Source organism: Corythoichthys intestinalis, chromosome 7 (assembly GCF_030265065.1).
Source record: "Corythoichthys intestinalis isolate RoL2023-P3 chromosome 7, ASM3026506v1, whole genome shotgun sequence".
Taxonomy (NCBI): domain Eukaryota; kingdom Metazoa; phylum Chordata; class Actinopteri; order Syngnathiformes; family Syngnathidae; genus Corythoichthys; species Corythoichthys intestinalis.
In genome coordinates this window covers 52,566,225-52,591,192 of record NC_080401.1, presented here as the reverse complement: position 1 = coordinate 52,591,192, position 24,968 = coordinate 52,566,225, and the positions used below count along the sequence as shown (strand labels likewise).

Here is a 24,968-nt window from a genome sequence, read left to right as displayed (position 1 = left end):
TTTTGGCCGGCAAAAAAATATATTATCAAATTCGTTTGCAACTAATTTATTAATAGATTTAATCGATTAGTTGTTGCAGCCTTAAATATTGAACAGGCTAAATGTAAAATGACCTTTCAGGACCTTCTCTTTTACAAAACGAGTTTAAAAAAAAAAAAAAAAGTTTTTGTGTGTTTTATTTAGAGGCGTGCGAAATTTCCGATTCTTTGATTATTCGCGATTCGGCCGTGGAAGATTCGAGAACGATTCACAAATATCCAAATTCCGATTATTGAATTATACCAGGTAAAGCGGAAGTAAAACACAGTCAGCGTGGTCTTTGGGATCGAGAGTAAATATCATGTTCAACTCATGCCGCTAGATAAAAAAAAAAATCATACCTGACTGCGGCTGACAGCCGCTACAAACAACACCTAGTTGCTACAAACATACGGCTACAGTAGATATCATATATATGTAGAACTAAATGCAAAATGAGAGACGACGTCGGTGTTAGAACATGTATTATTGAACAGAGATGCGAAATGACAGACTTTCCGGCGTAAGTAAACAGCCGCCATCTTAAAGCAGTAGACCTCTCTAGAAGGCTCTGTTGTAGCGAACCTAATTAACTTTTTATCTAAAATACTCCTAAATCGGCAGAATCCTGTCTTGAATCTATCTTTAAATGATGAAATGGTTTTAAAACTTTGACAAAAGTAGACAGACGGGAAATTGTGGCATAATGGGAGCAATTTTAACAACTGTAGCAGTTGATTCACGACATTAAATTAGTTGAATGTAGTTTAAAGCTGCTGATACAGAATGGGGACTGGAGTTTTTTATTTACTGTTATTTTTGTATATTTGTTTACTGTTATATGTTAACTTGATACTGAAATAGTAGTTTGGTTTAGCCTGAGAGGATTTTTGAACAACTTTGGAACTAATGTACAAAACAAAACAAACACAAAAAAAAAGGGGGGGGGGTCCATCAATAATCGTTTTATAATCGAATCGGAGCCTCTGAATCGTAATCGTAATTGAATCGTTTGGTGCCCAAAGATTCCCAGCTCTAGTTTTATTTATTTTATTTTTTTAAACATAACTGATGAGTCAATGTCCTACTCCTGAAAAACACATCAATTTTTCTTAACAATGGTAAAATGATTTGTATTTATTCACTCTTTCGGAACCATTGAAGATAATATAAGCCTGCAGTCAATCTGCGGATCCACTTCAGCTTAGTCATTTTCCGTAAACTTATTTTCCCAGTCTTTTTTGGCCATCCTAGTTTGTGCGAAAAAAAAAAAAAAGAGCAGTATGAACATTGGCTTTAGTTCAGCAAAGATGTATGATGAGTTAAATTAAAGAACTAGAAAGTTAATGTGTATGTTTTACCAATGTTTTGCTAAAAATACTGAAAAAGTCCCACTTTCCTCCCTCTGACAGCAGCCCCGGAGCAACCCAGCTGCAAGGCGCTGTACGACTTTGAACCTGAGAATGAGGGCGAACTGGGCTTCCGCGAGGGCGACATCATCACGCTGACCAATCAGATCGACGAGAACTGGTATGAGGGGATGCTCAACAGCCAGTCGGGGTTTTTTCCACTCAACTACGTGGAGGTGCTGGTTCCCTTGCCCCACTAAGGCATCGAGTATTTGTGGGTGAGGGCGGGTAGGGAGCGAGGGCTCGGACAAACCCGCCACGGTTCCGAGCTAGAAACTGGAGGACGGACTTTTAAAACCTCTCTTTGATTTTTTTTTTTTTTTTATAAAGACCTTGACAAAAGTAAACCGCAAAGCTCAGGTTGTACCGTTACTCACACTCCCCCCATTTCAAATCTGAGCGACTCTGTAATGACACCTGCTGGTCATCCTGACAATTGCCTTTTTTAGCTGACTGAGGTTTGAAACCACACTGTCCCATCCTGAAGTATTTATTCCATGTCCGGCGTAAGGTTCACGTACTAGTAGGCTCTTTGCGCTCATTATTACTGTATTTGCCAATTCATAATATATTGTCCAATTCATTGAAACTGGGAGGTTTAGCAGAAAGATTTATAAGTTTTTTTTAATAGAAAAAACAAGTTAATGCTGTGAACTCAACGTTCTAAGTAAACTGGAATTTAAAGGAGTTTATCACTTGTAGACGTCAAATGCATTTGAAGTGGAAGGGTGGCAGCGAATAACGAACTTTCATTTGCTGGCACCTTCCCACTTCAAATGGATTGGACGTCTATCGCTGTCAATGCAGCCAATGAGTTAAAGCAACACCTACTCAATTATTTTCATAACATTTGTGATGATATGTCGACTGACGGCTTTTTTATATCTTGAAGGCGTCTGTATCGCTTTCACCAGCACTAATTAACTTTGAGGAGGGTGGCAGGAATCCTGCCACAGAAAAAAAAACTACAAGTGTGCTGAGTGCTTTATGACATACTTCACCCTTTCCCCATTCATTATAAAGACGGAAGTCGATGCGAAAGCTTTCGAGCGAATGCTGCAAAGATGGCAGAGCATCAAAACAGGCAAAAAGTTTTGTCTGAGGAGGGAAAAAAAGAGGCTACCAGGATATATAGAATAAACATTTGCCCAGCTTTCCCTCACTAGGGTGGGGGTGGAGGGGTAGCCACACTAAGCCACACAGTTGCCATATGCTATTGATTAGCCACAACTGGATGAATTTTCATTCATTCATTTTCCGAGCCGCTTGTCCTCACGAGGGTCGCGGGGGTCCTGGAGCCTCTCCCAACTAACAATGGGTAGTGGGCGGGGTACACCCTGAAAACTGGATTTATTACCTTATTACTGTTTGTCCTACCCATCTGACCGGTTGATTGATTTTTGTTTCAATGATGATTTTACGACACTGTTCGGATGTCTGTGGTCCTCATGGGAAACGCAGTCTTCCGTAAAGGGAACCACGGCTAGAAGGACATGTAGTTCTTAGAAGCTAAATCTTAGTACGAATATTTTGGTATTAAACCCCCTCTTAATGTTTTTGTTTCAGTAAAATTTTACAAATTATTTTAACTATTAGGTCGCCATCGTTGTTGACGTCGCAGGGCGGTGACGTCACATGGCCCTGCTACCGGAATTCCACGTGTCACCCTTTAATTATGTAATGTAGTGATTTAAATACGCCACAAGGTGTTAATGGCGAGTTTTAAATTAATTAGGCCAAGCCAATGAGTGCGTTTTGTCCCTTGACTGATGCTGTAGTTTTCCTTTAATCCACAGTGGGGTGTAAAGGCAGAGAGATTATTTTGGCCGTCCCTCCCACTTCAAATGAATTGGACGTCTACTCATGATAAACCCATTTCAATTCACAACAGAAGGATGAAGTGAGCTTGTTTTTCTGTTCATTACTTGTACTGTAATTTTCAGACTATAAGCCGCTACTTTTTTCCCTCATTTTGAATCCTGGGGCTTAAAGTCCAGTGCGGCTTATTTGTTGATTTATTTGGGTTGATGGGTAACACTTATTATGACAGTGGAGTCATAAGACTGCCATAAGACCGTCGTAATTATGACATGACACTTTGATTGGCATTAATAAATAGGGCTGCATGATATCCATTTTTTGAAACCGATACCAATATCAATAACCGATAATAAATATATATTTTTTTTAATGTATAACCTGAGTTTTTGAACACCTGGAGGTTTTTTTAAAAAAAAAAATCTAGTGGTGGATTCACCATAGATTTGCCTTTGATTTCCCCAGATTTTTTATAATGACATGAACAAAACCCGGCGCTTCACTTCTGCGCTGCCCGACAGCCAGCTAAGAATGAATTCACTTCCATTAACCACAAGGCTTGGTCTTTTCTTGCTTTTATGGGAAGACACTCGTCTTAATATTGTGAAAGTACAACAGAAAAATACACATATTCAATACTCAATATACAACAAACTGCAAAATACACTTATACACACAACTATTATATGTACAGCATTGCACACTAACTTGAGCTACTAAAGCATTGGCTGGCTTCTATAACACAACTTAAGAAGTTCTGTACATATGACCCTTCACCACAGAAGTAAACATATATTGCACATCCGTATGTTATAGTAAACATAAAATACTTACATATATTTCCGAGGCGGAAACTTAACAGAAAGCATTCACGACTGTCAATGCGACCGCTAGACACCGCAATGTGTAAGTGATTGAACCAAACTACTGTAACAAAAAATAGATGCAGTGAATTATTCTGACCAGCAGGTGGGAGCAATGCCCCGCAAATGGTCAACTGATTTCCCATACAAGTGTGTAAACTGTAAACCCAGAACAGTACATATTATCGGTCCTATTATAAATGTTATTGGAATTATCGGGATGACGTCATAATTCCTATTATCGGACCAATAATTATCGTGCACCAGTATTAATAAATGCATATGACAGATTATGTCACTAACTCCATTTATGTCCTGCTTGGATCTTTTACATCCATTGAAAAGTGAGATAATTTGCTGGATGACACAAAATGGCACCTGTCATAAGCAGTCATTAATGCTCATGGCAGTGTCATGTCATAATTATGATGGTCTCATGACAGTCTTATAGCACCACTGTCAAGTAAAGTGTTACCAGATACCATAACTAGCAATTAATGAAACAACTGGAACACTAATTGAAGAAATAATTAGCACAGAACATGAATTTTGAGGAGGGTCCGTCAGGAAGTCGAATCTCGGATTCAGGAGGAGCAGTGTGGTTTTCGTCCCGGCCGTGGAACAGTGGACCAGCTCTACACACTTGGCAGCGTCCTCGAGGGTGCATCGGAGTTCGCCCAACCAGTCTACGTGTGTTTTGTGGATCTGGAGAGGGCGTTTGACCGTGTGCCTCGGGGAGTCCTGTGGGGGGTGCACCTGGAATACGGGTTCCTGAGCCCCTTGGTAAGGGCTGTCTGGTCCCTGTACGACCGGTGTCAGAGTTTTGTCCGCATTGCCGGCAGTAAGTCGAATTTGTTCCCAGTGATGGTTGGACTCTGCCAAGGCTGCCCTTTGTCACCGATTCTGTTCATAATTTTTATGGACAGAATACCTAGGCACAGCTGAAGCGTTGAGGGGGTCCGGTTTGGTGACCTCAGCATTGCATCTCTGCTTTTTGCAGATGATGTGGTGCTATTGGCTTCATCAAGCCGTGACCTCCAACTCTCGCTGGAGCGGTTCGCAGCCGAGTGTAAAGCGGTTGGGATGAAGATCAGCACCTCCAAATCCGAGACCATGGCCCTTAGTCTGATAAGGGTGTCGGGAATGAAATCCTACCCCAAGTGGAGCAGTTCAAGTATCTTTGGGTCTTGTTCACGAGGGAACAGGAGATCGACAGGCAGATCGGTGCAGCGTCTGCAGAAATGCGGACTCCGCACCGGTCTGTAGTGGTGAAGATGGAGCTGAGCCGAAAGGCAAAGCTCTCGATTTACCAGTTGATCTACGTTCCTACACTCCGGGCTCTCCCTTAGAGATGGGGTGAGAAGCTCGGTCATCCGGGAGGGACTCTGCGTCAAGCTGCTACTCCTTCGCATTGAGAGGAGCCAGCTGAGGTGGCTCAGGCGTCTGGTTCGGATGCCTCCTGGACACCTCCCTGGAGAGGTGTTCCGGGCATGTCCCACCGGCAGGAGGCCCCGGGGACGACCCAGGACACGCTGGAAAGACTATGTCTCTCACTGGCCTGGAACGCCTTGGGATCCTGCCAGAAGAGCTGGTTGAAGTTGCTAGGGAGAAGGAAGTCTGGTCTTCCCTGTTAAAGCAGCTGCTGTCGCGACCCGACCCAGGAGGAAGCGGAAGATGATGGATGGATTGATAGAACATGAATTTTGATTGTTATTTACATCTGTAGCGCTGCAATGCATGCTAGGAGGCATTTTGGAAAAAACAGTGTTGACAATAGGTGGCAGCAGAGGTTGACTGTCTCCCCCAAGGGAGCAGTGATGGCCAAATGAAGCTTCTTGAAATAATGAAGCTTTGCAGTCAATTGGTTCAAATCTTCATGGAGGTTCATTTGGTCTTATGACAGTCTTATGATGCCGCTGTCCAATAAAGTGTTACCGATTATTATCCTTTGGTGTAAATATCCCATAATACAGTGAGGACCGCTGCGGCTTATAGTCCGGTGCGGCTTATCTATGATCAAATACCGTTTTCATGTCAAATTTGGTGGGTAGCGGCTTAGTCAGGTGCGCCTAATAGTCCGAAAATCATGGTATTGTAAAACAATTGAATTATTTCCGGACCCGCATATCGGTAATTGTTGTATCGCCAAATAAAGGCAGCATAATATTATGTCGTCTGCATTTTAATACAACCCAAGATCTGTCAATATGCTCTACATTGGCTTAGTCTGAGGTTTTTCTGGTACATGAACCTTAAACTGGATATAAATATGGAATAAATCCACACAGGGCTAACAATAGCAACCGCTTAGCCTTCAATGTGTTGTCCTTTTAAAGTATCTTAGCGATGCTAGCTTCATTACACCAGTGAACATTGTCCATTTTATTTCATTGTTAAGACCCGCACCATTTTAAAGCCCATTTAACCCACGCAGTGCCTGAAAGTACGACGCTGCTGGCAGCGCTTCGGTCTTTCCGACTGTAATGTGAAACTCACGCTTCCCTCTGCAGTTTTTTTTTCCCTCGGTGCATTTAGACTGTTCCTACAAGTGGGATAAAATTGGAGCTGGGCTTGACGGTACCACTTTAGAGCTTCCACCGTGCAAGAATTCATTCGTGTATGGTCGAAGAGTCACACCACAGCTAAGGGAACAAATCAAGGGAATGCTTTGATTTGCTAATATTTTTAACTTTTAAATCAGTGTTTGTCTCATTTAGCGCCCCCCTCCCAAAACCTTATTGTGTTTTGGGCCTTTTCTAATATGTTTACACGCACTGTGGATGGACTTTTTTTTTTTTTAATTAGTTTCGAGTGCCTTTTTGGAACAGGAAACCAAAAACTAACGCAGTTGCTACTTAAGTGGTCCTCAATTTCTTATTTTTCTTTTTGAACCGGCGGCACTTTAGCGCGTGTGCACATTGACAACACTACAGGCTGTTTTTCCACACACAAATGGATAACTTTTGTTAATTTTTTGCATATGTGTATAGATATTTTTGGGAAAAGTCCTATTCATTTCCTGGTGTGAAGCGCTATGTTCTGTTTTAGTCGGTCTTAAATATTCTACAGAATCTCATTAAACGGATTCAGGCTCGCTATAGTATTATTTTTATATACAAACTCATTTTAAAAAATGCATGTAGTCCTTATATTAATTATTGATGTACCCTGTGAATGTTAGATGTAAGTCACCTTTTTACTTTTGCTATGAGAACTGAATTTAACCACCAATTCTTTTCTTTTATCATTTTATTTGTATGTGCTTCTTTCTTGACCCTCCCACACGTCTTTCAATAAAAGATAATCCTAAAAGAATGTGAAATTTATTTTCATGGGGAAAAAAATACTAAAGAATCAGCTATTTTAAATATATCCAGTGTGTATTGGTAAAATGTTTCGTGGATCAGCAATCAGCAGGCTTAAGGCATCACTGTACTCATGCATGCACTCAATAAATTAAAAACTTTTTATGAGGCTAATACAGATGTTCTCAAACTGGGGTGTGTCTTGTGAACCTGGGGGTCTTTGAAATAAAGTGCGGTATTGTATATTTTAAAAAAGGATAAAAAATGTGACATCCCTGCATGGGTATAATTTAACAAAATGTATATCTTTCAAGATTTAAAAAAAATAATAATAATATTAGCCATAGACTTCACAATCAGTTGACGGAACGGCTCCTACAGATATTGCGCCACGACGTCCCGTAGGGGGCAGGGCCAGGCAGATCGTCTCCGCCTTTTACTGCGATAAACATACGCCGCGTTCCAAAACCTAATTTAGGTGGAAACACGAAAGTTTTAGTGCATACAAGCAGGTAGGATCGTCTCGAGAGGGATTTGGACAAGAATTCAAGGTAAATATTTTATCAAATAGCACCATACATACACTTTGAAACGTGAAAAAAACAAATGAATGGGGAAAAAAAGCATAACTTAAGCTTGAAATATTTACGTAAAATGAATGCTAACTGCCAAGGTTTTTTTTTTTTTTTTTTGCCTTCAACCAAGAATCTAGACTGTTTTCCGTTCATTTCTATAGAAATTCTGGGATTTACTTAATTATTTACAAGAATTTTCAAAATAAAAAGCTCTTTGTTTTGTGACGGCCGCCACGTTGGATTTTGTATCTATACATAATAGTGTAACTTTACATTCAAATAATCAGGTAATTCCGGCCAACGATCCGTTTTTGCTTTTTCTGCATCCAAACAAAAAAAATCAGCTTTTACGTGTTCTATTTTATGTAACATTTCAATCTAAAAATGATGTGGGCCAGATAGCCGGCAAGACGTGCTGAGGCAATAGTGACATCGGAATTCAATAAATTGATTGTATATAGAAAAATGAAAATTTTGCATGCTTTCATCAGGTATTAAGATTCTGATGTGAAAAATTAGTGATTTATATACCTGTTGAAAACTTCAAATGTCAAAATTGCACTAAATAAAAAAACATTGAAGTTGCTATTTTGGGCAATAAGTTATATGATATGTTAAATAATGCTATTGATCCTGAAAATATAGGTTATTATCTCTGCATTTGGTGATTTTTGTGCTTCTAGCATAAAATCTGAGAATTTTACAGCCATTTTAAGTTATGTTATACTGCGATATAAAAATATCTGGATTTTATTAGGGAACGACTTTGAAATTTTTGACTCATATATAACTAAGGGAGGGGCCTATTTTGGTTTTAGGTCACTAGTGGCTTTAGTTTTGTAAATATTTCAATTTTTGAACGCTCCGTTTCCCGTCAACTGATAGCGAAGTCTACAGTGGGGAGAACAAGTATTTGATACACTGCCAGTGGGAAAACCCATTGGTTCAAATACTTGTTCTCCCCACTGTATGTATTAGCATTAGCATAATTTGGAGCATATTAGCAGAACTGCTCATCTTTAACTGCTTTTAACAAAAGCAACAAAAAAAATGTTTGCTAGATTTTTACATCTTTGTGTCTATTTAAAGTCATGGTGAATGTAAAAAGTGAAAAATGAAAAGTGTTTTTTTGTTGTCCCCTACCCAAAATTATAACATTGAGGAAGACAAATTTTGTTGAGTTGGGTCTGACAGCTGTTTATACCTCATTTTTGAGTGTAGAATCCAAAACTGACCTGTTTTTCAGGTTTTTTTAAACTATAGGATCCTCATTCTCCCTTAAAAAAGTGAAAAATACTGTACTTTAACATGCTTAACAAAAAGGTTCCTACATTGTTATACAATGAAATGTGCAAGAAACAGGCAAAACTACAATGTTTAACACAATGGTGTTTTTACAAAGGATATGACTTTTTGAACAGTACCTTTAGAAGCCTGGAGGCCCACCAGGCTTTGCTTGTTTTCTGGTGGAGACCAAAAAAATGGTGCCATTTGGGAATCAGCATGCCAATTTTAGATTTGATCAGCATAAAAATCCAACTCAACAGAATTTTTTAAAAATTATTCCTCAGTGTAATCATAATCTGCCCCCTGGACTTAAATTTTTGACATTAGGTTTATTCTTTGAGTTAACGGAGGTTTAATTAGTCGGTGGCGTTGATTTGAACAAATTCCGTGCAGTTAGTTATTAATTAGTGTGAGGGCTCCTGACTGGCTAAGCTAGCGCGAGTCAATGAGCCCGTCCTAGCATGCCAATAAAAAACAACATATGCACGCATGAAAATCACTGATGACCCATGAAATCAATAGTGTTGGCTATGTTTTCAGGATGAAGTTCTTAAAACTTAGCATTGCATGTCAATAACTAGTATGAACACAGCAACCTTTGTCATCCAGCAGCTCTGTAGGTATCATGCTGCAGAGCAGAGTGATATTTTTTCCACTAGTGTGTTTGTCGTAGCCAGCAGCAAGTATTCACAGCTTGTATTGTTCCTCTTTCTTCATAGGGAATTTGTGGAAACTCTCATTTGCCCATTTCCTCTGTCTGTTTTCATAGCCTCTAAATGCACGTTTCACTATGTTGCCATTCTTGAATCAAGGCTCTGCAGACTGATGCTGCATTCGGGGAAGGTGGGAAGTCAGTTTTCAACCTCCGACCAGGAAAAATAAGATTGGAACGCCACTTGAACAGGGAGACACTAGTCGCTAGAGGTCAACATGTCTTTTGACAGCAAAAATAAAAAAAACTCTTGGAACGCTTTGAGGTCACAGCTGGTACCATCCGAGTGGGATAAATTCAACTTTCCACCTTCCTCGAATGCAACATGAGCACGAGTGACCAAAGCACTCCTCTCTATTGTGGTTGCATTACGCATCTAAAAAAAATAGTCTTGCAGAAATAAATGAACTACGGCAGTTTGGTGTGACATTATTTTGGCCGAATGGGTATTTTGAACAACGATCTGAATTTTGCATTTATTTGGCTATTTTAGATCTGTTAATATTGTTTTTCATTGGCATGCTCGGAAGGGACCATTGACTCGCGCTAGCTTAGCCACTCCGGAGCCTTGAAATTAATCGATAACGAACAAACTGCACGGAATTTGTTGAAATCAACTCCACTAATTAAACCCCGCTAATTCGAACATTAAGCCTAATGTCAAAAATTCTGAACTTCAAACTTTCACAGTTTGAGAACTTTTCTAGTAGGTACAGTGGAATCCCCAACAGTTCTCAAAGACTCCAAATGACAACGAAGGCAAATGAAATGCGGCATCGACGGCTCCATTTGTACATCTCACTGCACGCCACTCAGCTGGCTGTAGACGTGCTCCAAAATCTGCGAGTACGCTTGGTCCTTAGGGGCGTGGCAACTCAACGAGCCCTGGTAGGAAAATATTAACTCATTAGCTGCCAAAGAGATGTGTCGTTATTGCTCTCACCTTAATCTTGTCCATCATGGTGGTGTCCGGACACCAGTACTGGTTAAAATGGACGAGATCAGGGGCGGACTTGTAAAAATCCACTAACAGAACCTGCAAAAAAGGCTCAGAATTCATATATATATATATTTTCCTAACTAGTTCCATTTTTCTCCATTCACCATCTCGTTGAGGACGTCGCTGGTGAGGAAGTTGTCTTGGACGTAGGTGACCTCCACAGCCACGGGGATGCCGTAATCGTTTGGCCTTTGCTGTGAGCGAAAAAAATAATGCAAATTTCAAATTAGCTTGATCACAGATTAGCCTGTTTATCACAAAATTCTGACCATCGACCGTATTGCCCCCAAATTTAATAACCACTTTGAGCTTCATATCACAAACATATTAAAAAACTATTTTCTGATTTCTGTAATTGAGGACTACAGAAATTGTATATAAATATTACTTTAGCAAGAAATACGAAGTCGACGCACATAATACAGTAATACTCGAAAAACTATATTATTAACCAAGTACTTTATTATGGCAATTTAACATAAAAGATGAAACCAAGTTTTATTGAGCCATTACACGCAAATTGACAAGCAGTTCCTTGTTGTAACTTTGCTAATTAAAACCACAAACAAAGCAGAAAATTACAATACAGGTCTCGTCCGCCATTGTCTCCAGTCATTTTTAAGCTGCGTAAACAGTACCTTATTGTACCAAACAGTATCTTATTTTTAACTTTATTAATTTGACGTGTTCTGTCTTCACTAAAAGTAAAGTTGTTCAGCTTCAGAGACCGCAAACAAGGCAATATTGGTTTTGAAGCTTTTTCCTTACTTCACTTTTGACAATTTGTAAAGCTGTAGCACATACACTCACCGGCCACTTTATTAGGTACACCTGTCCAACTGCTCGTTAAGACTTAATTTCTAATCAGCCAATCACATGGCGGCAACTCAGTGCATTTAGGCATGTAGACATGGTTTAAGACAATCTCCTGCAGTTCAAACCGAGCACCAGTATGGGGAAGAAAGGTGATTTGAGTGACTTTGAACGTGGCATGGTTGTTGGTGCCAGAAGGGCTGGTCTGAGTATTTCAGAAACTGCTGATCTCCTGGGATTTTCACGCACAACCATCTCTAGGGTTTACAGAGAATGGTCCGAAAAAGAAAAAACATCCAGTGAGCAGCAGTTCTGTGGGCGGAAATGCCTTGTTGATGCCAGAGGTCAGAGGAGAATGGCCAGACTGGTTCGAGCTGATAGAAAGGCAACAGTGACTCAAATAACCAACCGTTAGAACCAAGGTAGGCAGAAGAGCATCTCTGAACGCACAGTACGTCGAACTTTGAGGCAGATGGGCTACAGCAGCAGAAGACCACGCCGTGTGCCACTCCTTTCAGCTAAGAACAGGAAACTGAGGCTACAATTTGCACGAGCTCATCGAAATTGGATAATAGAAGATTGGAAAAACGTTGCCTGGTCTGATGAGTCTCGATTTCTGCTGCAACATTCGGATGGTAGGGTCAGAATTTGGCGTCAACAACATGAAAGCATGGATCTATCCTGCCTTGTATCAACGGTTCAGGCTAGTGGTGGTGGTGTAATGGTGTGGGGAATATTTTCTTGGCACTCTTTGGGCCCCTTGGTACCAACTGAGCATTGTTGGAACGCCACAGCCTACCTGAGTATCCCTTTTTGACCACAATGTACCCAAACTTCTGATAGCTACTTTCAGCAGGTTAATGCGCCATGTCATAAAGCTGGAATCATCTCAGACTGGTTTCTTGAACATGACAATGAGTTCACTGTACTCAAATGGCCTCCACAGTCACCAGATCTCAATCCAATAGAGCATCTTTGGGATGTGGTGGAATGGGAGATTCGCATCATGGATGTGCAGCCGACAAATCTGCACCAACGGTGTGATGCCATCATGTCAATATGGACCAAACTCTCTGAGGAATGCTTCCAGCACCTTGTTGAATCTATGCCACGAAGAATTGAGGCAGTTCTGAAGGCAAAAGGGGGTCCAACCCGTTACTAGCATGGTGTACCTCATAAAGTGGCCGGTGAGTGTACAATTCCACAAACTGCAACTCTAAACCTAATTACAAATGCATACACAAACATATTAGCTGAAAAAACTTACAGCTTTATGTGGGCCAAACGACAGGGCAGCTGTCCTATATCCACAGTGTTTCCCCTACATATAAATATCGTGGCGGGCTGCCACACCAAGATAAAAGCCGCCACGCTTTGCAAATGAGATTTTTTATTAAGATTTAAAGATCCATTCTAATTGATAATTTGTATAATTTAACATGACGTCTAAATGAATATATGAACCTCATTTGTACGCACTTTTTAGCTTAAGTCATCTGAAATAGCACCTCAAATACAAATTGTTCTTTACACGCTTTATTTTGAAAAGCGCATATGTTCTATTGAAAGCTTGCAGCTGGTACGTTGGCTCGGCGCAGAGATGGCGATCAGGAGAAAAATCCACAGAAAGGCATTTGAAGTTAAATTTCTGTTTTAAGACTGTGAAAACATTGACATAACGTTTAAGTTCTTTGTGGGGTGTTTTTGACCCGAATCGTCACGTCCTACTCCTAGCAAAGCATTTCTTCGGCGCTGACGTCACTTGTTATTTCAGAAGAGTATTTGAAGTACAGTATTTTAGAAAGAGCGAGTGAAACCGTTAACTTCAAAACCGTAGTCCAACTACACTCTAGTCCAGGGGTCCCCATCTGCCGGGCCGCGGACTGGTTCTGGTGCACATTTGCTACCGGGCCGCACAGAAATAATAATTTAATAACGACCGCATTCTGGCCGAATTAACCCTGTGCCCCTGCTTAGCACACCAATATCCCTGTCTACTCTAGATATAATGCTACAGGATAGATTAGAATTTAATCATAGAAATCCATTGATTGGACTGCTAGTAGGCCTGAACGATATTGGAAAAAACTATTACTGCGATTTTTGGGGGGTTTGCGATTTTATATTGCGATATAAAATTTTTTTTTTTTTTTTTTTTTTTTTTTTAAGAAATTTTCACTAGATGACTTGAATAGCTGTTTGGAAAGACTTTGGATGACTCACAATGACCAGTGTACAGTGAGCCCTAGTTTTTCGCGGTTAATGGGGCCCAGAACCCACCGCGATAAGTGAAAAACCGCGAAGTTGCGCACCCCGCCCTACAAATTTTTATTTTTTTGTGTGTGTGCTCAATGTATTTATTCAGATTTAGCATTGGAAAGAGATACATATAAGGCATGTTTTTTTCTCACTTTTTCCCCAAAGTATGATTAAAAAAAAATATATATATATATTAATAAATGGTTTTAAGCACTTCAAATGTAATAATTATGATCAGTTTTAAATATAACTGTCCAACCAAATCATTTTTGAACAAGAATAAAGTACCGTAGTCGAAAAATGCTTGGCTTTATTAAATACTTCTATTTATCTACCTTAGCTGTGACTCTTGGTGGACATGTAGAAATTAGAAACTCCTCATGATCACTTCTGGCATTTAATTTATATGTCTCAAACGTGTCCACACATTCATTCCAAAGTGGCTTCCTTGCAGAAACTGTTTAAAAAGTTCCTGGTGCTGCGTCACCAGTAGGTGAATGGCGAGATAGTGTAAAGCGCTTTGAGCGCCTTGAAAGGTGGAAAAGCGCTATATAAGTATAACACCATTTACCATTTACCATTTAAACGATGATTGACAGCTGCTGCGCTGTGATGTCCGCTTCTTTGGCAAGATCAAAGATACCAGCATCGTTAACTTTAATAAGCAAGTGCTGCAGTGACTGTGAAGTTCAACAAGCTGGGAGAGGGAGGGTGTGAGGCTCTGCGCAGAGCAGAAAACAGGGCGTACTTGGATTAAAAAAAATAAAAACTATCGCACGTCCTTGCGATGGGACTATCGCGCACGCACACATGGCGATGGCGATGTTTAAACAATATATCGTTCAGGCTTAACTGCTAGCAGTACATCTTGTTTGTGTATATAATATATCTATGTGCGCTTGTCCTCGATAATAACGTATTACTATGCCGCGGGCACAGCACATTTGTTCCCGGAAATAATTAGCCCCCACACGAGCGATGACTGGAAAACAGACGTCTTTGGAGATATTTTTACGGCGAAAAGGGCACCTGATAAGCCTGCAACCTCGAAGACTCATGAAGGGTAAAGGAGTGGATTCGTGACCCGTTTGTGAATAAACCGAGGGATTCAAACATGTCTGTGCAACAGGAGGATCAACTTGTAGATATCGCAAATGACAGCGACCTTATTAAACATACATTTGAGACAACAACTCTACCGAGGTTCTGGATTAAAGTCATTCCGGAATATCCTGACATCGCTACGAGAGCATTGAAAACCTTGCTGCAATTTCCTCTCTGGTTGTCTCTGGTTGCACTATGAAATGCACTTTTCCGCACATGCCGCGTGTCCATATTACTTTGTCACCTTTTTCACCCCTAACCAGTTTGCATGGCTGGATTAAGGATTCCTTAATCTAGCCGCGAGCTCACCTCGGGTGGCGGAACAACCCAGAACGGCGTGATCGTGGAGGCCACGCCTTGATTACCGTGATAGTACGGTCCTGCAAAAAAAAAAAAAAAAAAAGCGGTATTATTGGATAATACAACATCAAAGAGTGAGGGTAGCATACCGCAGATGACTCCTAAACATGGTTGGAAGCCATTGTTGGAACCCTGCAGCCTCAGTTGGTGGTCCATCTGCGAATCAATGTCCTGCAGAGATGGCAGGGCCGGCCCTCGCGGGTGACTGTGGTACCAGCCCACCAACGACAATCCGCGCATGAACAAGTTCTGGCAAATCTGGATGTAGTTGGGTAAAAATAAAAAAAATAAAAAACTAGCGTATGTGATTCACTGTATCCTTCTACCATGCTAAATTGGTAATTGTGTTCAAATACTGTATATTATATGTAAAGCATATTACCCCCCAAAAATTGAAATACTGGGTTTACTAAAAAAATAAGAAAACGTTTTATGGGGTACTCCAGACTTTTTTTGGTATTTTAAAAAATATTTTAAGCATTCTTTTTATTTCATTTTATTTAAAATTTGGTCTTAGGTCAAGTACCTACATTTACCCGGATTGTTTAAAATACCAAGAATGAGACATAAAATGTCATCCAATTCTGGAATAACCCTTATGATACTCTTGAATACAAAAAAGTGGCACTGCAATACCTCCTCCTCGACAGCAGAAGCAGCGTCTTTGTCTGCCAGTCTCGTTCGACATGGAAACGCCCGTAAGACTGTCAGCACTAAAAAAAAAGCAACATGATCATGTTTCAGTGTCACTGATTATATCTAAGGTTGTTCCGATCATGTTTTTTTGCTCCCGATCCGATCCCGATCGTTTTAGTTTGAGTATCTGCCGATCCCGATATTTCCCGATCCGATTGCTTTTTTTTTTTTGCTCCCGATTCAATTCCAATCATTCCCGATAATTTTTCCCGATCATATACATTTTGGCAATGCATTAAGAAATAAATGAATAAAACTCGGACGAATATATATACATTCAACATACAGTACATAAGTACTATATTTGTTTATTATGACAATAAATCCTCAATATGGCATTTACGTTATTAACATTCTTTCTGTGAGAGGGATCCACGGATAGACTTGTAATTCTTAAAGGATGAATGTGACTTTGTATATTGTGAATGAATATTGCCATCTAGTGTATTTGTTGAGCTTTCAATAAATGATACTGTAGCCATATAACTGTTCTGCCCAAATGCATGATGGGAAGTGCAACCATGACTGTGCGTAGTGGCACCAATTGATATATCTTCTCTGCGTTGGGAAATAACATAGGGTGTTAAGAAAAAGATCAACTACTACCTTTCTTCCCCTCATTGCTTCCCACGATATTTCTAATTGTAGGGAGAGGGATTGTAAGGCTTTAGCCAATTAAAAAAAGGCTCCAAATTCTGCCAAAATTCACTCATTCATTTTTACGCCGCCTTTTAGCTCTATATACAGGTAAAACGGCGCCATTACAGACTGAACGCGACAATGCGTGAGTGGGTCGTGCAGCGTATGCGTTAATTACGTTAAATATTTTAACGTGATAATTTTTTTTTTTTTTTTAATTAATTACTGCCGTCAACAGGATAAATTTGACAAGCCTAAACTAAAGACTCTGGATGAGTGTAACATATTATGTCTGTAACGTTAAATACAATTAGAAAACGATTTAATTGAAATATATATATATATTAAAAAAAGGCATGTCAGATATTTTTTTGCCGATTCCGATACTTTGAAAATGACGTGATCGGACCCGATCGATCGGGATGCTGATTGATCGGGACATCTCTAAAGGTGATGGACGTCAAATCAATTTGAAGTGTGAGATTTCAAATGGATTGGACATCTATCAACGTCTATAGGTCAAACTCACATTGTGTATTTGTGTCCCAACGTCCTCCGAGGTATCCAACCACCTCACTGGTGGTCAAGTGACAATGGAAGTCCTGGTGAGTGAATACACACAATAGAGTGTGTTTTTTAGGCAGTGTTAAACAACTAATACAGTTTAGCGTTTTACCATGAGCAGCAGGACATTACTAGACACTGCCACGTTGAACGGCTGGAACCTGTTAATGGCCGAGAAGGCCGACAGTTCCACCAGCGTGTGAGGGTCTCTGAAGACGCAAAGTCGCCTTGTTAGCGCTCTCTGGTAGAGTCTGTAAACCTTGACAGATATATTAAGTACCTGGAAGCGTCCCTAGTACCAAGAGTGCAATATCTGACCGGGATTCTTTCTCGGTCCGTTCTCCTTGGAGCTAAAGCATCTGAAAAGAAGATGAAAGGTCCGCTTTCAGATGAAGAAAGTTTAAGCCTTTTTCCATTCTCCAATAGAAAAAATATCAACTAAACGACAGTCGAGTTTCAGAACTTCCCTCTGTCAGTCCCTGAAATTGGAAACAGATTGCTGGGGAGCAGAGATTTAACCAAAAAAATACCGTGTAATCCACCAGGTTTGTTGTTTCTGTTCTTCTCTTCAGCTTGCATGGTGGATTTTCCTTCCTCTTCATCCTCGTCATCGTCATCTTCACTCACGAGGCTCTGAAGTCAAGCATAATTAGGAACATTCTGAAGAGTACTCGCAATAAATGTGTGTTTTTACTTACCATATCTGCACTGGGTTGGTACTTATGCAGCCAGGTCGTCTTGTACTGGGCCAGCTTCTGCCCGTGGTAGCGTACAGACGCCCAGCCGCATCCAGACTTTTTGGCTGGGTTGACCAGACGCTTGCAGTGGGTGGCCCAAGCGCTAGGTGAGTTGAAGATCTGACCCGTCTCCACCCAGCGGATTTTGCCGTCGTTTAGCAGGTCCCCGATGAAGTTCTTACCCTGAAGGATGGAGTATTAGGGGGAGCAAACATTATGGCAGTCAGTGGTGAACTTTACACTAATTACCCCAAGATACATGGCCTAACTTTTTGTGAATAGGTCTTTTAAAAAGGTTTCATTTCATCACAAAACCAGACCACGCCAATGAAATACTTTAGTTCGAGAAAAAGTTAATAAAGAAGTCTGCCATTTGAAAAGTTTCACAGTTTAAACCTAAACCCTAACCCTATTTAATCAAACCAGATGAGTCCACCGTTTGACCAAAAACAGAAGGCCCAAAAAAACGGACAAGTCCAGCACTCGACCCAAAAAAGACATGTCCACCATTCGACCTAAAAAAAGAAAAAAAAAACCTAAAAAACCTGACATATCCACCACTCCACCAAAAAAAGGACATATCCACCACTCCACCCAAAAAAAAAAAAAAAAAAACTGACAGATCCACCACTCAACCCAAAAAATGGACAGGTCCACCACTCGACCCAAAAAAACGGACAGGTCACCACTCGACCCAAAAAAAACGGACAGGTCCACCACTCGACACCCAAAAAAACGGACAGGTCCACCACTCGACACCCAAAAAAACGGACAAGTCCACCACTCGACACCCAAAAAAACGGATAGGTCCACCACTCGACCCAAAACAAAAACTGACAAGTCCGCCAAAAAAAAAAAAAAAAAAAAAAAAATGGACAAGGCCATCAAAAAAACAAAAACAGACAAGTCCACCACTCCACCAAAAAAAAAAAAAAAAAAAACTGACAGGTCCACCACTCGGCCCAAAAAATGGGCAGGTCCACCACTCAATCCAAAAAACGGACAGGTTCACCACTTGACCCCCAAAAAAAACCGGACAGATCCAACACTCGACCCAAAACAAAAACGGACAGGTCCACCACTCCACCCAAAACAAAAACGGACAGGTCCACCATTCGATCCAAAACAAAAACGGACAGGTCCACCATTCGATCCAAAACAAAAACGGACAGGTCCACCACTCGACACCAATAAAAACAGACAGGTCCACCACTCGAACCCCAAAAAAAACGGACAGGTCCACCACTCGACCCAAAACAAAAACTGACAGGTCCACCACTCGACCCAAAACAAAAACTGACAGGTCCACCACTCGACCCAAAACAAAAACGGACAGGTCCACCACTCCACCCAAAACAAAAACGGACAGGTCCACCACTCCACCCCAAAAAACAGACAGGTCCTCCATTCGACCCAAAAAACGGACAAGTATACCACTCGACCCAAAACAAAAACGGACAGGTCCACCACTCGACCCAAACAACGGGCAGGTTCACCACTCGACCCAAAAAAAACGGACAGATCCACCACTCGACCCCAAAAAAAAACGGACAGGTCCACCACTCCACCCCAAAAAACAGACAGGTCCTCCATTCGACCCAAAAAAACGGACAAGTATACCACTCGACCCAAAACAAAAACGGACAGGTCCACCACTCGACCCAAAACAAAAACTGACAGGTCCACCACTCGACCCAAAACAAAAACGGACAGGTCCACCACTCCACCCAAAACAAAAACGGACAGGTCCACCACTCCACCCCAAAAAACAGACAGGTCCTCCATTCGACCCAAAAAAACGGACAAGTATACCACTCGACCCAAAACAAAAACGGACAGGTCCACCACTCGACCCAAACAACGGGCAGGTTCACCACTCGACCCAAAAAAAACGAACAGATCCACCACTCGACCCAAAACAAAAACGGAGAGGTCCACCACTCGACCCAAAAAAAAAACGGACAGGTCCACCACTCCACCCCAAAAAACAGACAGGTCCTCCATTCGACCCAAAAAACGGACAAGTATACCACTCGACCCAAAACAAAAACGGACAGGTCCACCACTCGACCCAAAAAATGGGCAGGTCCACCACTCGACCCAAAAAACGGGCAGGTCCACCACTCGACCCAAAAAACGGGCAGGTTCACCACTCGACCCAAAAAACGGGCAGGTTCACCACTCGACCCAAAACAAAAACGGACAGGTCTACCATTCGATCCAAAACAAAAACGGACAGGTCCACCACTCGACCCCCCAAAAAAACGGACAGGTCCACCACTCGACACCCATAAAAAGAGACAGGTCCACCACTCGACACCCATAAAAAGAGACAGGTCCACCACTCGACCCAAAACAAAAACGGACAGGTCCACCACTCGACCCAAAACAAAAACGGACAGGTCCACCACTCGACCCAAAACAAAAACGGACTGGTCCACCACTCGACCCAAAACAAAAACGGACTGGTCCACCACTCGACCCAAAAAACAGACAGGTCCTCCATTCGACCCAAAAAACGGGCAGGTCCACCACTCGACACAAAACAAAAACGGACTGGTCCACCACTCCACCCAAAACAAAAACGGACAGGTCTACCATTCGATCCAAAACAAAAACGGACAGGTCCACCACTCGACCCCCCAAAAAAACGGACAGGTCCACCACTCGACACCCATAAAAAGAGACAGGTCCACCACTCGACACCCATAAAAAGAGACAGGTCCACCACTCGACCCAAAACAAAAACGGACAGGTCCACCACTCGACCCAAAACAAAAACGGACTGGTCCACCACTCGACCCAAAACAAAAACGGACTGGTCCACCACTCGACCCAAAAAACAGACAGGTCCTCCATTCGACCCAAAAAACGGGCAGGTCCACCACTCGACACAAAACAAAAACGGACTGGTCCACCACTCCACCCAAAACAAAAACGGACAGGGCCACCACTCCACACAAAAAACAGACAGGTCCTCCATTCGACCCAAGAAACGGAAAAGTCTACCACTCGACCCAAAACAAAAACTGACAGGTCCACCACTTTTCCCAAAACAAAAACGGACAGGGCCACCACTTGACCCCAAAAAAAAACGGACAGGTCCACCACTCCACACAAAAAACAGACTGGTCCTCCATTCGACCCAAGAAACGGAAAAGTCTACCACTCGACCCAAAACAAAAACGGACAAGTCCACCACTTTACCCAAAACAAAAAACTGACAAGTCCACCATTCGACCACAAAAAACCGACAAGTCCACCATTCGACCAAAGTACATAATTTAACCGAAAACACATAAATCTGCCATTTCAGTCCATTTGACCAACAATAGAAGAGTCCATTATTTGACCAAAATCAGGCAAGCGCACCTGTTGACCAAAAAGAAACTCATTTCGTCCAAATACAGTGAAGACCACCTTAATGCATATGACTTTTCTCTGTTCCTGTGATTGGAAATGGGCTTCCCTTGTATAGAGCTTTTCCACTACGCCACAAACTACTCTACCCGTAACCCATGCTGCCTGACGATTAGACCTCTGCATCGTTTAAGCACAGGTTAAAATGCAGACAAGCCTGCTGTTTGGCGCCATTTTCGTACCAGGTAGTGGATAGCCAGCACGCCATCGCCAGGCTCCACTAAGCCATCTTTGAGAAGCACCCGTAGCGTGATGCCTCGCCGTGTGAGCAGTGAGCCCCGGCCCGTACTGGAGCGCAGGTCGGCCTCCTCGCCACCGCTCAGCTCCTCCTCATCCTCCTCACCGCCATCTTCCACCACCTGCGGTGAACCGGGCACCTCTGAGCAGAGTGCAAACACAATGTAAGTGACAGTACTGCATCAATCAATGGGGCAAATATTTTTAACATTGGAAATGTCATCCTGCCCGTATCTTGCCTCAGGCGGCCATGTTGGTAAGGGCAACGTTCCCATCAAAGTCAATGGTTTAACCTTAAAATCAAGTCATAGCTATCTTACTTCTCAACTGATAATATATCAATGTCAAAGCATCTGCTATTTACTCAGTGACTGCAACTGACTGTGCTAAACGTCCAATCCAGTTGAAGTGGGAGGGCGGGCTGTCAGCTAATGAACCATCAGAAGGAAGACATTCAATTTGAACAGGGCGACTGGCTGTGAATGCTCACCTTTCAGCGCCATTGACGGCGCTAGATGTCCAGTTCAATTTGATATTCGTTCATTAGCCCCTCCCTGTCAAAATGAATTGGACACCCAGCGCCGTCAATGGCAGCCACTGAGTTAAATTATAAATCGCGCATGAAAGGGTTCACCAACTACAGTTATCCCTTGCTACATCACGCTTCAAATTTCGCGCCTTTAGTCCATCGCAGATTTTTTTTTTTCAGCTAAAAATTGAATAAATAAATACAGATGAGCTGTCCCGAGCCGGCCAAGTAGTCTCACTCTCCCTTCTACTGCTAATTGTTGGTCAGGCAGTGCACTGGAGTTGCTTATTAAAGTTAAACTATGATTGACAGACCTTTAATGTTTGATCTTGCCACAGATGCTTGGAAGCCGAGGCTTCAAAGCGCTGCATGCGTCAATCATCGTTTAACTTGTTAAGCAGTTGCTAAGGTAACTCATTGTGTGTAAGTGAGCAGCTTCAGCGGATCTGAGTGGACTCACTCAATAAAGCATTTAATAAAGACAAGCCTTTTTTTTTATTTATTTTTGTTTAAAAATAATTTGGTTAAATAATTTAACTAAAACTTATGATATTACATTATCATTTAAAACTTATCATAGTTATTACATTTGAAGTGCTTAAAAACATTTATTAAAAAATATATACATGGCAGAAAACACTCAGGTGACTTGAAGTTCCGCTCTGAGACCCCCAATTTGGCCAAATTTCAAAATTGTCCTATATGCATGTGTGATACATAATTGGAAAGCTTAAAATCTCAATTTTCTGGGAAAAGAAATATTTTGAACAGGAGGGCATTAAAAAATAAAATAAAATAAAAAACATTTTTTTAAAACACCAAAACCCAAACTGGAGGTGAGACCATGAGAAAGAATAAGAAAAGACGCCACAATTTTAACGAGATATTATCACATACTTGCCTCTTTTCGATCAAAAAACTCCATGTAACATCACCAAATGTCAAGACACAGCTGTGAATGGCCACAGCCAGATTTTGGGGGGATTTTATGGGTGAAACACAGTAATATAACAAGGGTCACGATGCGGAAATCACAGACATCAAGAAGTGGTCGACATTTTCTTTTATATATATATTTACCCTTTAAAATATTTTTTTCAATTTTTCTTTGTTTATATCTATTACTTATCTCAAATAATGGGGAAAATTTGACAGTAACAAAAAATACAATTAAGCAATAGTTATGAGGTAGATAACGTGACTTATTTACAGACACCATTTTTTTCATTGTGACGTAATTTGTTTAAAACTTTAAAATATGCAAGTGAATAATTTTTAAAAGTCGTTTTATAAGGAAATATTAGACATAAATTAATGATTCTAACCTATAAATGACAGACATTTTGAATTATAAATATAATTACTTCCCTTCTTTTTATAGCTGGGTTGAAACAAAAGCGGTTGTGCGCGTCTGTAAAGGGGGGGTTTCCAGGGTAAAACGGACAAATTAAAAATAGTTCGGGGGCTTAATGCGCCATGAATCTGCTATGGCAGCATGTAGACATATTGTTTTATCAAACACAACAGTTCTTTTGGCGTAAAATACAGCAGTTTATTTTAAAGAGGGGTGCAAGAGCAGAAATAGCTTTTTCAGCCTTGTCTATGTTTTCTGCTATATACATATTTTTTAAATCATACTTTGGGATGAAAAAAATGGAAAAAAACATGCCTTGTATATCTCTCTTTCCAATGCTAAATCTGAATAAATACATTGAACACACACAAACAAAAAAAATGTGCGTGGGGCATTGGGGGCGCTACTTCGCGGTTTTTCACTTATCGCAGTGGGTTCTGGTTCCCATTAACCGCGAAAAACGAGGAATCACTGTATTACAGTTTTGTTCCATGGAAGCAATTTTCCCCTCACAAACTATAATCAAGTGTAACGAGTACACCTCGACCTTCAGACTACTTTTAAGCTTCTTTTTCCCACACTAATGTAATCGCGTCTCCCTCTCTGGTTTTACGTTTATAATGGGGTAAAACAAGCCCCAAATGGATCGTTTCCGTTCATTGTCGCGTCAGGACCGCTTCTAGCCAGCCTTTGTTTCCGCGTCCCGTCAGGACATGGCAAGAAAAGCGGCCTGCTCCCCTCTTGCCTTCTTCATCACCCCACCCTTGACCATTTAAAGCCCACTTTCATTCATCCTCCTCACCCATGATGGCTCCGAAGGCGCCGGGAACGAGTCGCTCCAGCTCGGGAAGCGGACGTTTGAGCTTCCAGTCCGGACGGAGGTTTTGTCTGTGGTTCTCGATTGGACTCTCGTGTTCGCTAAGGCTCGGCGCTGTTATTAAAAAGCGTAAAACGAAGCCTGCGCCAGGATAGTTTCCTTGTTGTGCTGCTTAAATGTCGGCTCCCCTCCCCTTTCTTCTTCCTCCTTGTCACTCTCTCCCTGGGCGCCAGCTGCCATGCCGACGACCACCCACCTCCCCCTGACAGTATTATTTGCCAAAATTATTTTTCTAACTTAGAAAACACCGTTTAAGAACGACATTAATTGGGATGTTTTTTCCCGTTTTTTCCTTGAATGCACCGTGAATGTAAACATTGCGATGGTGATTTTAAAAACGATTTATCAACGCCAGATTGAAAAGGACGTTGAGGATTCGTTTTTTTAATGTT

The 24,968-nt window shown here is 41.3% G+C and overlaps 2 protein-coding genes across 3 annotated transcripts in view; one reads left to right on the top strand and one right to left on the bottom strand.

Annotated features, from left to right (window-relative positions):
- The window catches only part of sh3gl1b (SH3-domain GRB2-like 1b), a 50,308-nt gene extending 42,215 nt beyond the window's left edge, over positions 1 to 8,093 (top strand). The window contains exon 9 of one of the 2 annotated variants that reach the window (XM_057840479.1): positions 1,434 to 8,093. In XM_057840479.1, the coding sequence (XP_057696462.1) occupies positions 1,434 to 1,627 (194 nt within the window). In that variant the 3' untranslated portion in view covers positions 1,628 to 8,093. Of the gene's footprint in view, positions 1 to 1,430 lie in introns of both variants that reach the window. The other variant, XM_057840477.1, reaches the window with a different exon arrangement.
- mpnd (MPN domain containing) lies at positions 7,416 to 24,724 on the bottom strand. Its single transcript, XM_057840476.1, has 13 exons — positions 24,502 to 24,724; positions 21,762 to 21,958; positions 18,121 to 18,342; positions 17,953 to 18,055; positions 17,703 to 17,781; positions 17,535 to 17,631; positions 17,388 to 17,460; positions 16,160 to 16,236; positions 15,613 to 15,781; positions 15,473 to 15,543; positions 11,092 to 11,181; positions 10,931 to 11,023; positions 7,416 to 10,872 (listed from the first exon to the last, which is right to left on the bottom strand). Exons 1-13 carry the CDS (start codon positions 24,503 to 24,505, stop codon positions 10,786 to 10,788), a joined length of 1,362 nt encoding a protein of 453 aa, XP_057696459.1. The 5' UTR covers positions 24,506 to 24,724; the 3' UTR covers positions 7,416 to 10,785.
- Positions 24,725 to 24,968: the final 244 nt, after the last annotated feature.

Bases quoted from the DNA above. Each gene is read 5' to 3' on its own strand.
- mpnd (XM_057840476.1), bottom strand. The intron at 18,056-18,120 runs GTAAGTAAAAAC...GCTTGACTTCAG, and splicing joins ACCAACCCAGTGCAGATATG to AGCCTCGTGAGTGAAGATGA. The intron at 17,632-17,702 runs GTACTTAATATA...TTGCGTCTTCAG, and splicing joins GGTACTAGGGACGCTTCCAG to AGACCCTCACACGCTGGTGG.